Source organism: Microtus ochrogaster, chromosome 8, assembly GCF_000317375.1.
Source record: "Microtus ochrogaster isolate Prairie Vole_2 chromosome 8, MicOch1.0, whole genome shotgun sequence".
NCBI classification, from domain to species: domain Eukaryota; kingdom Metazoa; phylum Chordata; class Mammalia; order Rodentia; family Cricetidae; genus Microtus; species Microtus ochrogaster.
Window position 1 is genome coordinate 82,370,959 of NC_022015.1, and position 12,569 is coordinate 82,383,527.

General features: G+C 47.4%; 1 protein-coding gene across 4 annotated transcripts in view; it reads right to left on the reverse strand.

The window, feature by feature from the left end:
• Window positions 1-1,200: 1,200 nt before the first annotated feature.
• Gpam (glycerol-3-phosphate acyltransferase, mitochondrial) overlaps window positions 1,201-12,569 on the reverse strand; it is a 61,694-nt gene continuing 50,325 nt past the window's right edge. For 3 of the 4 annotated variants that reach the window (XM_013348172.2, XM_013348171.2, XM_005352482.2), the window contains exons 14-22: window positions 11,761-11,876; window positions 9,908-9,978; window positions 8,998-9,262; window positions 8,596-8,738; window positions 7,525-7,602; window positions 6,805-6,945; window positions 5,956-6,145; window positions 5,054-5,112; window positions 1,201-4,496 (exon numbers count right to left, since the gene is read on the reverse strand). In XM_013348172.2, the coding sequence (XP_013203626.1) occupies window positions 4,380-4,496; window positions 5,054-5,112; window positions 5,956-6,145; window positions 6,805-6,945; window positions 7,525-7,602; window positions 8,596-8,738; window positions 8,998-9,262; window positions 9,908-9,978; window positions 11,761-11,876 (1,180 nt within the window). In that variant the 3' untranslated portion in view covers window positions 1,201-4,379. The remainder of the gene's footprint in view (window positions 4,497-5,053; window positions 5,113-5,955; window positions 6,146-6,804; window positions 6,946-7,524; window positions 7,603-8,595; window positions 8,739-8,997; window positions 9,263-9,907; window positions 9,979-11,760; window positions 11,877-12,569) is intronic. The other variant, XM_013348173.2, reaches the window with a different exon arrangement.

The following is a 12,569-nucleotide window of genomic DNA, read 5'->3' on the forward strand; positions in this document are numbered from 1 at the left end:
ATAAGAAAAGCAAAAATACATTTTCATAGAGAGACATCCAAATGCAAAGACATTGGAAGTGAAAAGCTGAATTCCACGCTAACCACAATGGCTGTGTTCCATTGTCCATGTTAGACATACTTTCCCAAATCAAGTCAACTCCATGCCTTCCGTGGAAGAGAATGTCCTTGCCGAACACAAATGAGGCTGGAAAGTTACTGCAGGTGTTAAGAACTTCTGAATCCAGAGTTGAAAGCCAAGTCGGGCACTCAAAAGGGAGGTACATCATTGTCATGCATGTGACCACTACCATCTCCAGATATAGGCCTGGGCAGCTACCACTGGATGCACTCAGAGGAGCTACAAAATATCTGAACTCTCATGAAGGAAATATTTTATTCTTAAATAAAAAGTAAGCTAATGTTGTTGAGCAATTACTATAACTAGGGGAGAAGCCTAGGACGTCGCTGTACTTCTGTAAAGTTAAATGTTCATGAGAGGTGAATGAGGAAAGGCACACTGGCGGGATCTACTGCAACCCAGAGAGATCTCTGCGATGTGGGCAGGCATCCCCATCTCCACATGCTTCATCAACCCTGAAGGGATGTGAGCGATAGAGTCAGGGCTGGGAGACTCACAAGCTGATCTCAGGTTACAAAACCAGCATTTTAATAAAGTTCTATATGAAGTCAAGCAAGCATCATACACTGAATAACAGGAAACTCTTAGCAATAAATCCAAGACATTATAAATAAGTTGGGGTTTTTGGTTGTTGTTGCAAGACAGTGGCTGCACCTTCAGCAACTGTTTCAAACGGCAGCTGCGACTCAGCAGCTACCAGCAGCCAGGCAGGAATTGTCTCCCCAGGCACCGGCTCTACCACAGCTGCTAAAGGAACTTAACCTAGATCTCTATCCTTCTATAGAACTCAGGATACAAAGGTTGAGGTGAAATCCTGCGAGCTCCCAGAGGCTGAATAAATAGCTAACTTCTCTCCTTGTTCGTGTCTCCTGGAAAAGGGGGTGTCCTTCTGCTCAGTCCCCATTGAAAAATCTTGCTACACTTAGTTCCTCCCTACCACTTCCTGTCAACTAGTTGCTGACTCAGCCTCCTGACCCCAGATTAATTGTATTTAATCAAACAAATTTAACACATCTTTGCGTTTTTAACAAAAGCAGCAGAAACAAATGTAACACAGTTAAAATAACATCCCACGACAGGTTGGGTTTTTTTTTTCTGGTTTATTAAAACAAAATCCATTTCCATGCTTCTCAGGATACACCGTCATCAGGCATAAAAATCAGCCAACATTTCCAAGGCAGTGCCACTCACAAAATCATACAATGCTATTCTACAGTAGTAATTCTTTCCAGAACAATCTCATGTACGTTGTACAATGGGCAAATACTGTAACAAACACCTTCCATAGAGACAATTAGCCCTTTAGCTGTTGGGAAGGAAGGTCGAGAGTCTCAAGAAGCAGTCATTGCTTGTGCTAAACTAAATGCCAGATGGCAAACTCTCAAGCTCCTAAAAAGTGTTAAAAAACAGATTTACATCCCATAGTAAGTCTTATAAACGTCAAAGATCATTTCAAAACACTACAGTTATCTACGGATAAAAATCTGCATTCAATTGTGCAGTGTTTTCTTGTAGATCTGAATTAAAACCTTTATTATTTACCCCAATTCATCCTTGTATTAATTCTGCTATTTTCAGTTTAAAAGGCCAGGGCCGTGGGTAGCTGATTTCTGTCAAAGGAAAGCACTCCAGCCAATGTTCTGTGCTTCCGCTTTCCAGCAAGGAAAAATAACGTCCTCACTCGGTGCATCGTGGATGGTAACAAAAGTCTGAAAATTCTGCCTTGGTGCCACTGTCTGTGACCAACTGGTCTGCTTAAAGAACTAATTAATGTTTTCCATGGCATGCAGTGAGGCGCCCCAGAGGGGAGAGAGGTCCTGAGGTCAGAACAGTTTGGGAAATCCTAGGTTCAGCAGGCTTGTGTAGTGTCCTGCGGTGTCCCACGTACCCCAGAACCCAGACACACATCTCAGAACACTGTGGGAAACAGGGTGCAGGAACTCCTGTCCCAGCTCCCGTTCGCTGCCACCCCAGATCTACTTTCTGCACTCACCCTCATGATGGCCAAGGCTCAGCAGAGCCAAGAAGGGCACAGCGCATGCACCCTGGCTGCACTCCCTTAAGCACTTGGTTCAATAGGATCACAAAAGCAAATACTCCTCCCTCCCCTTTCTGATTTACTTGGGTTAGCCTCATTTAAAAAGAAGTGCAGCTTCATATTGCTTAGTATTAGGTTTTTATTTATTTAACTTGACTCACAGTCTTCCCCTGAAGGGCATGCATTTCAGTTTGACAGAAATGCAATAGAGTAAACTGTAATAAATTATACACAAGCACCGAGTTTGTTTGATCTTCCGGGGAAGCCACCCACTGTTGAAAACAAGGGGCCGTCTCTATTAGCCAACAGGCTACCTGCCAGTCTTAAAGTGATGCCTTTTCTCTTCCTAACGAGGCACTGAAGAATGAGTTGTGCTAAATTAACTCAAGGGTCAGCTTGTTGGGATGAGCATAACTTTGGTTGAGAGCTCTCCTCCGTAAGAAAGGTTTCAAAGCACCAGTTGATTACAAAAGCATGCACACATATCTCACAGTGAGTTAAGTCTGGCAACAGCATGTCAACTGAAGCCCCTAAAATGAAGGGAGGCCACGGCAAGGGAAGCGCGTGTTTCTCTGCAGGCTGCAGAAGCAGCAGCTGCTTGCAGGTGCCAGGCAGGGCAGCAGTGCCCACTGGGAGGTCAGGTCCACAGCTTTGCAGCCACCTTCAGCAAAAGCTGACCAGAAGGGTGTCCCCAAGGGAGTAAGCCAGACTCTCTGGGTATCCTCCAAGTCCACCCTCATTAACAACACGAAAGGCTAACAGGTGAACATCTCATTCCACACCCACAGTTACAATGGACAGGGAACTGATGTAGAGGAGAGGAGATCTGACATGCACAATTGCGAAGGGCAGAGACCAGCACAGCATAGCACAGCATTATTGCTCTGAGCTCCAAACCAGCCATTTCATGCACTGTGTGATGCCAGGCAGGATCCCACCTCCCCAACATACACGTCTCTCGTAGGATACTATTAGTGTTAAAAATTCAAGTTCAGGAAAGTACAAGTCTCATCCCTAATACTTTTATAAATTCAAATTATCTATGGAACACTCATCAGAAAAGTTCCTATTCCATAAAATCATAGAGATATGGACAGTAGATTGCTAGAAATTGTATTGTCACATGATCATTAAGAAACTGCCATCATTACCACAAGTAACCAACAATTATGCTCCTTGCTCACAAAAAGGCACCTACCCCTTGAAAACAGAAAATTTTCATAATTATTTGCCTTTAAGTGGCAATGGAGTTTGGGTATGTAGCTCATACAAATGTCTAAAGAACCAAGGAGTCTTCTCAGAGCTTAAAATCTACAAAGGCTGCAACTGTCTGCTGCTCTGTAGGGTCACTGTGCACGCCACACAGGCTGCATAGCACGCCATCTGAGTACTAGTCATCCAGACAGCGAGTGTGCAGTGTCTGGAAACCCTCCAGCCGAGCTACAACCAGCACAAAAGCTGACTGGCTGGAGGCCCCTAAGAAGCACAGATGCCTGCCCTTAAAGGGCAGGAAGGGTACAGCTGTCAAAGAGCAGCAACTCTAAGCACTTGCTGGACTTTAACTCCATGGCACTTTGTCAGTGAACAAAAAGCCTCCCGTTCCACCTTCCTGGCCAAGTGCAGCTTCACCTTGCCAACCAGATTCACCTCATGGCACTGGCCCTTTGGTCACCATACCTCACTTCCTGCCTTACACAGTATCGTCTGCTTCCAGGCAGCCATTCAAACGCACGTTGAGACTGCCAGCCCAAGGCAGAGTCATTCCTTAGTAAAGCACACCAGAGCTCTGCTGACAGCGGTAAGATGGTAAGAGGGAGACGGAGAATGGACCCAATTACTTTAAAGGAAACATTATTACATACTGTACGGGACTCAGTTCTACAGACACCTCTACGTCCATCACAGTAACTAGTCCTTAAAAGTCAAACTTAAAATGTGAATCTTTAATAAACTCCAAAATAACTTACTGAGATTTCCCCTAGTGACCTAGAGATCATGAATCACACATGGCACTGGCCCCGAGTGCTCCGCGCAGGCCACTGCAACGGTGCTGGGCGGAGCGCAGGTCCACGGGGTGGGCAGAAGGCACGCAGCTTCCTGGAAGTCTCCTCGGGTAAGGCAGTCGGGCCACACCAGGACACCTGCCGCTCTGGGTCAGACTGGAGCCTGCAGAGACTCCTTTGTCAGCGGCCCCTCCCTCGCCGTAGGTGCTGAGAGAGCCCTACAGCACCACGAAACTCAGAATGTACTCCAGGAGTTTCTGCCGGTTGCACTGAGGTAGGAAAGTGCCGCTCAGTTCTAAAACAGAGACTCTCTTCTGCTTGGTCTCTTTGAAAACCTGAAGAGAGGAAAGAGAAAACACAAGTCAAGAAAGGACCGGGGTGAGGGGGCACTCTGTTAGCGACCACAGATGGACGTCCACAGAAACGTGGCGTGGAGGTGTGAGTGTTCGGTGTTAGCACGTAGGTTTGTGGGTCTGCCGCAAGCCCGGAAGCAGGAGATGGGGTTTCTGGAGGAAGTTCAGTCAGTGCCTTGGCTTTCACAACTAAAGTCAGAAACAAAGCCTTATCAAAGGTCACGTGCAGCTCCGTGGAGCGCATCATACACGAAGGTAAAGAAACCTGAGGCCAATTTTAGCAAAGCTGGTAAACATGCAAGAAAATAACAGACTGTGGAACAGTTAACACAGAGCCTGCCCAGGGGCTGTTGCTTCTAGTTTGGGGATGAATGTGAAACCTGCAGAATCAAACATGCCTTCCACATGCCCTGCCCCAACCTCCCCTAGGAGATGCATCCCCAGTCAGTCCAGCAGAAAATGCTTCTTCTGGACCCCACAGAGGAGAGCGACAGATTGGAGACACACGACAAGAGGGCGGCACGGTGGTGGACACATACCCCGATGTCCTTAAACATTTTCACAGCGTTCTTCACAAGACAGTAGGTGGCACTCTCAGCTGCAGAGAAACAACAAGGCCCTGTCAGTGTTCAGGCTAGCACACACACCCAACCTTGGAGGCTACAGAGTGTGGACGCAGAAGTCCAGATTGGAGCAAGCTCCCTACTGCTACTGGCAACTCCCACGGCCTCCTTCAAATGACCTACTTACTAGCTCTTGAAGCCTGTGCTATCGTCTACTAAGAAAAACAGAGAGAAAAAAGAGTCAGAGGAGAGGGAAGATACACAGAGCATCTGCCTCCCAGGGGTTTGTGAGAATCCAACAAGATGGTCTGTAAAACTCTAAAAAATGACAGTGATGCAGATGCTTCTGAGGCCCACGGCCACACATGAAGCTCAAGTCCAGAGATTAGGAAACAAGAATTCTAACCCGTTTGCCACTAACTTGCCAAGGGCCCAGGACCGGTGTCCCTAAGAGGCATGATGGGATTAACCATCTCTACCCCCCTCTGGCCCTGACGCTGAGTGTCCTGTAAACACGCCAAGGGCATGCGCTCAGCTGTGGTGACTGGCCACCTGGATGCAGACGGGTGCAGAGCTCGTCACTGCCAATGGCCCAGAACCCATCAACAGCAAAATGAAAGGGAGTGGCGCTTGTACAGTGAAAGACTACAGAGCAGACAGAACCACAGGCAACATGTATGAATCTCACACATCATGTTAACTGCAAAAAAGCAGACAGAGAATACACAACTGTACCACTTGATTTATATGACATGCCCTGTGCAGGTCTAAGGAATGAAGTCAGCATAATTCTGCATTTTCCCCAACTTCCCAAAATTAACAGATTTATATAATAGGGCAACAGTTCTAAAAGAAGCCAAAACAATGACTCCACATACCATAGACTGCGACATTCCTTTCTGTCCTGGTGAGAAGGTACCTGTGCAGCTTCTGCAGGTACTCAGACTCGGGGACTGGACCACTGAAGTTGTGGACGAAGATGGCGGCAGAGCTGTAGGCCTCTAGCAAGGGCCCCAGGAGCCTCTGCAGGAAGCTGATGAACTGCTGGTGCTCCTTGGACTGGCTCACCTAAGAGGGTGAGGGAGGAGGTGAGGACACCAGAAGGGACAGGAAAGCAGAGCCAGCTGCCCCAGCACAGGTGAACTGGGAAGAGCAGCTGAGCGCTCACTCAGTGCGCTCATTCCTTCCGCAGGACCTGAGGACTGGGTCCACTCAGCAGTCATCTGGAGCAATCGTCCCAATCGACTGACAGCATTGTAACAAAGTCTCAGCGCTGAGAACAGCTGGACTGGGGCTGAGCCCTGCAGGGTTTGCAACACAAGCATAACAGCCACTCATGCACAAAACACAGGGAACAGCAACTATGTTTTTCTGTGCGTGAAGCAAGACCACTGTCCAATGGGAAACTAGTAAGACCCAAACTGAAAGAGAGGGCGTGCCTAAGTGTCTGCCCTGCGGACACTGGGGAGATGGAGTCAGGTGCCACCTGAGCATCTCCTGGAGGTGCTGAAAGTCTCTTCAAATACCATTCCCTTTCTATTTACCAGTCCCCAAACTTGACAACATAAGGCATTAATTTAAATGGCTTTACTCAGTGAAAGGTACCAGAGCTGGCTAGCGCTGGCCCACAAGTACTTTGGAACTGAGTAAGTCACCATCCCCGTTATCCAGCTATAACATAAACTTAACGCTTCACTGCTGTGCACCCGGAATCCTTCACAAAGTACCTTCAGATAGCAATCTCGCTGCTCCTCGCCAAAATCACTGTCTTCATCTTCCTCGTCACTTCTCCAGGTCAGAGGTTCTGGAAGCTTCTTGTCCCACTGCTGTTCTGCAAGGCCAGGACTGACATCTTCCTGGTCATCCTGCTGTATCAGGAAGACGGCTGGCAGTAAGAACACATGCCGAGGCACACAACCAAGCACCCATCAACCCCGACAGAGCAATCTCTTCTCCGAGCCTGCCTCAACCTTCCCTGAGGCACAGCCCTCAGGCTGATTCCAGCCTTGGGAGGCAGCAGGGGAGAAGGACAGATGGAGTGTGGGGGAGGGCTACACTCTCCGAACAGAGAGCTGCTTCCCACTCCCTCTGAAGGACATGGAATCTATCAGAGCAGACCCGAATCTCAAAAGATAAAAATATTACACATGAGCTACAAGTGATATGCTTCCTGTCTCATCCCAGAACCAACTTCTGGATGTCAGAGAATCAAATCAAAGTATTGTTTTAATTTAGAAAATACCACTTATAAAAGAAATCAAAATAGTAAACGATCCCAAGACCCCTGTGTCCCATTCTTACTGTCCTTTTCTACCATCTGGACATAAATACATACGGCATTGGATTTTAGTAGCTGAGGTAAGTGGCAGTTTAAATAACTAATTGGTAGGAAAGGAAAACGAAGAGGGAGCAGCTAAGCAGAGACAATCAAGGCGGTGCGCTCTCACCTCTGCCACTGTGAGAATGCCGTACTGGATGAACTTCCCCACTGTCTCGTGACAAACTTGGTAAAAAGTCTGGCAGGGCTGGAAAGAAAGTCATTTAAAGGTGAGTCGGCCTCCCCTTCTCCTGGAGGCTGCAGAGTGGCTGTCAGCCCCTCCGCTCCACCGCCTCCTCCACCCTGACAAAGTCCTAGGATCTCTGATGTCCACATCTTGATAAATAGTCATGATAAGGCCAGAGAAGGGTCCTTTCCCAGAAATGGCCACACACTTATGTGGTCCCAGCTACGGAGAGAGCTCCGGAGCCCAGTGCCCTGAATGGGATGAGCCCCGGAAGGACCAACTGCCCAGACCTTCTGGGAATCTTTATCTCACAGTGAAGGCAGTTCACACGAGTAATGAACAAGAAACAGAGCACTCCATAACAGGAAAGACCCATAGAAAACACGAGGCCCACTTTAGAAGCCCTATCTGCCCACACCCCTCCTGATCCTGCCACCCAAGTGTCAAACACACATAAAGAGCATGTTCAAGACGACCACATTCAAAATGCACACACTCGTGAATGTCCCAATCATGAGTCATATGAGAGAAAAAAAGTAACACAGTGCAAAAATAGGTTCTACTTGGTTTTGAGTACCCAAAATCTGCTTACTATGTAGACTCATTTTAACGCCGACTGGTGTAAGGATGTGATAAGGGGACCACTCACACTGCTGAGCCCGTGAGTGTGTAAGCTGAGGTGTTCTCTACCTATTTATCATCTGGGTTCCAATATCCACAGTGGGTGTGCTCCTTACTGACACCAACACAGCACCTTCTGCACAGCCACTGAGCAGTAACTTGGGGTCTGAGAACTGCCAGCAGTCTCTCATGTCTCAGAGCCAGGGCACTGGGCACCCAGCCAGACAAACCAAGACAGTCAAGGCCAAGCTAGGCTAGTAGTCACTGAGACTGAGAGTGGACCAGAAAGCTGCAGCCACAGGACAAAAGCTCTCTAGAGAAAAGCAAAGGTACTTTATGTGTTCATGCAAACAACACGAAAGGATCAGGGAGCACGGAGGAGCCTTCACTCACCAGAGAGATGGTGCCTTCATTGGAAAGAAGGTAGCACAGGCTGGCTGCCTTCCGCACTAGCTGCTCCTGGCTGATCAAGTTGCCATTGCCACCAGCAGACCCTCCTGAACCCCTCTTATTCAGAACAGCATACAGGCTGCAGGCTGTGGAAACACAAGGAACAGTGAGGGACAGCAGGGTCATCAGTGCCGGGTGGCCCTTCTATTACCATTAAAGCCCTATTAACAAAACCAACGGTCTGCAGAAGCCTCAGTAGTGTAAGCAAAACTCCACAGACTCCCACTCTGTGAGCAGGTCAGGTCCTCTGGTCTCCTACAGTGCAGGGAAGGCAATCCATGGCAACGTTTCCACTGAGCTACAGTGGTGCACCTCTCAAACAAGGGCGCTTGCTGGCCAACGTACCTATGATGGCTTCCATGATGAAGACATGAAGCACCCCGTTGCTGTAGAAGTTGAGTTCAAAGACTGCAGGGACAGTTGTGCTGGGGGTGATGAAAAACTCGTCCTTCCTGCTAGTGTGTGTGATGGTGACACAGTTCCCAAGGAGCTGGATGGCGTGCATGACGACATCTTCCGAATTCCCGGAGAATCCCAGGTCAAAGTCACGAGCTAGGACTTCCTCCTTCATCACAAAGAAGTCTTCCACCAATGTGGAGAGGTGGATGCCCTACGGAGAGACAAAAGCGGACTGTGACAGCGGAAAGTCTCATCTCCCAGACTTTCTTCCTACTGTGGCTGTCCGGCGTGTACGCACAGCAACAGGCCCAGACCAGCAAGGCAAGCGGTAGGGATGTCAGGGCAGATGGCACATCACAAACCCTGAGCACAAGGGACCCCCAAGGGAAGGAGACACAGTCTGAGAGTCGCGATCAGTGCTCAGGGAGGACCCCGCTTGAAGCACTCGCCTCCCGAATGTTTAGTTGGTGCCTACATACAGACCCCATGTCTGGTGTCAAGAGCGTGACAAAGAATACGAAGGACTCTCCCACAGCAGAGCTCCACAAGCCTATGATGGGAGGGCAGAGGAAGCTCTCACAAACAGAGCAACTTCCCTGGAACTTCTCCAGCAGAATGCATACCGTGTGTCATTGAAATATGCCTTACTTTAGTTAACTACACACCAGAGCGAGCAGGCATCCTTCTGATCTAAACGTTTACAGTCTGGCTCAATCTCATGCAACTTCTTCCCTCACTGGGCTGGTGAATTCTGGGCAGGACGCCCTGCTCTGTCACTGTTCATCTCACTGCCTCAGCCTAAAACAGGGAGACACACACCCAGGCTTCCTAGGACCACCAGGACCACCGGACGTACCTGCCTGTGTCTGTAAAGGAGCAGGCAGGCCACAATGTGGGTGGACATGACAGCACAGGACTTGCTAGCAGCTGGAAAGAAACAGAGCATTAGTTGGCCTTGCTCTAACTTATACGAGACCTTGGAAGTACCTTGGCTTTAAACAGGAACAGGGAGCTAACCCTATCTTCTACTGTATTTCCTATAGCTGCAACTTACAATGGAAATATAACTGGATTTGCCAGTGTTCTGGTACAATGGAGCAACCACTAGCCATGAGACATATTCTATGACAGACCAATGAGGTTAGGCACATCTGGCACTCTAAGCCCCCCTCCCATCGTGTGCTTCGGCACGCTGTGGACCACAGCCTCCTTTCCCTCGTCATACTCCATATGTAAAATGAAAGTACAAGAGAGAGGAAACGGTAGACTTGAAGTCACAAAACTAGGGCTAACTTTCACACTAACTGATGTCCTGATTTGGAGTGAATTCCCAAACTCTGGAGTCTCTATTTTTAAAACATGGAAACATTCACCGGGCTGCAGGAAACAGGCTGAAGGCCTGGTAGACACCCCTAGCAAGGATGCTCAATATGCTTGCATTTCCTCTTTCATTGTGGCCCAGAGAAGTGGGGAAGAGACACAGAGATACATCTAGAACACACCTATGCTTTGGAGTGTGTAGAAAATTATCATCATCTAGAGAACTATGAAACAGAGATGCCATTTGTGAGCCTCTGAAATGACAGTGGATTTAGAAATACTTCACTTGCAATTACAGCTGCCTCCAGTGTTTGCAATGTATCCAGCATCATTTAACAGTCATTAGGAAAAACATTTATGAAAAACTTTAAAACACCAATAAATATGTAAAATAAATAGAAAATAATTCAAGGCCACAAAATATTTTCGGAGACTAGACATCAGCACCACTGATTATCAGAAGGTGGCTTCTCTTACTTATTCCATTTCTGCCTTCCTTTGACAATTACGAAGACTCTGCTTTGGCATCCATGTCTGAGGTGTGGGATATAGTCACATATTCTTAAGAAAAGTTCTCTGGGCTGGAGGCCTGGCAGCTCATGGGCAGACACCTGCTTAGAACGTGTGAGGTCCACAATTCCATCCACATAGCACACACAATCTTCTGGCCGGGAGTCAAGTAGGAAAAGCAGCAACCACGGTGGGATAATGGGAGACTCGAGCTGAAGGAAGGGACCCTCTCTCTACAACAGTGCTCACAGGCAGTGATGAGAATCTGACCAGAAGTGGCCCAGGAAACAGAAAGGAGAGCCAACAAGAGCTGAGCCCCGGGACAACACAGAGCTTATCTCTGCTCAAGTTTTCAAGAGCAGAATGCTGCACTTGGAATTTAAGGACAGCTTGAAGGTGGCCGGCTCACCCTCTGCTCAAAGTTAGTCTGGATGCACTATTTGTGCACAACTATTCCAGGATAAAAGCAGAAGTTGTCAGAGCCACTGGGGGTTCATCTGCATCCCCACAGCTGAAACAGCTGCAGGATGGGTAGCCACTCGACATTTACTGAGTTAAAATCTGCATGGGGCTAGAGGAGAAAGAGACACCCAACTATAAGCCCAGATATCATGCCATACAATAGTTCAGGCTAGTTATGAGCAAAAGGATCTATAATCATCCTGACAAAACCATGAGAATTCTGCACAAGGACCTCTGGGTATTTTTCAGACACCCACCCACCCCTCGCTGTCACCTTCCTTCCAGGTTCTTGCCTATCACAGTTTAAGGAATAGGTGACGGACTCACGAGAAAGTAACTTGAGCAGACTCCCAACCCTCACGGCCACACTATTCCACATGCCCTGTGACCTGTGGGTAAGTGTGGCGTTCCACTTACTGAAGAGGATGTGCTCGCCCAGGTTCGCAATCAGTCTTCTTCGGAAGGCTTCGTCCACTGCGTTTCTGGACTCGTTACTGGATGTGTCTTGACTTTCATCAGCAGCATCGTTAGGTCTAAAAGATTTGTAAAATCAGTCTTCTACATGTCAGCTTTATTTTATTTATTGATTGATTGATGATTGATTGATTTGAGATAGCATCTCATTCTGTTGCCCAGGCTAGCTAAAATTCCCTACACAGACTAGGCCCGCCTCAAGCTTGCAATGCTCCTCCTGTCTTCCAACTTCTGGGGTGACAGACATGTACCACACTCAGCCCTATGCAAAAAATATAGGACTAACTTCTAAATGTATGAATAGTTCTGATCATCATATATTTTAAATTTAAATTATAAATAAATAATTTCTCTGGGTTGTTTTCCTCTACAATGTAGAGCCTAATGCATTTTTCCAGACAGAATACTTTATTTATTAATGACTAAACAGTCTATTAATACATCACCCAAACCCACTGACAGAAAGAATGCAAGAAGCAAGAGACCATGTTTTAGAACATCTGAAAACTCAACATCTTACCTAATATAAAGGAAGGGCTCTAAATTACACTGTATTTTCAGTTCTGGAAAATTCAATACTATCAAACACTGTTTTATAAATCTTACTCACAATATGCATAACCCAAGCGATCCCAAAATAAATTCAGCTAAGGTATATATATCAAGTCATCTAACAAGATTCACAAAAAGGTTCAACACAAAATTATACAAAGCCTTTAGAGAGAGAGAGGGAGAGAGGGAGAGGGAGAGAG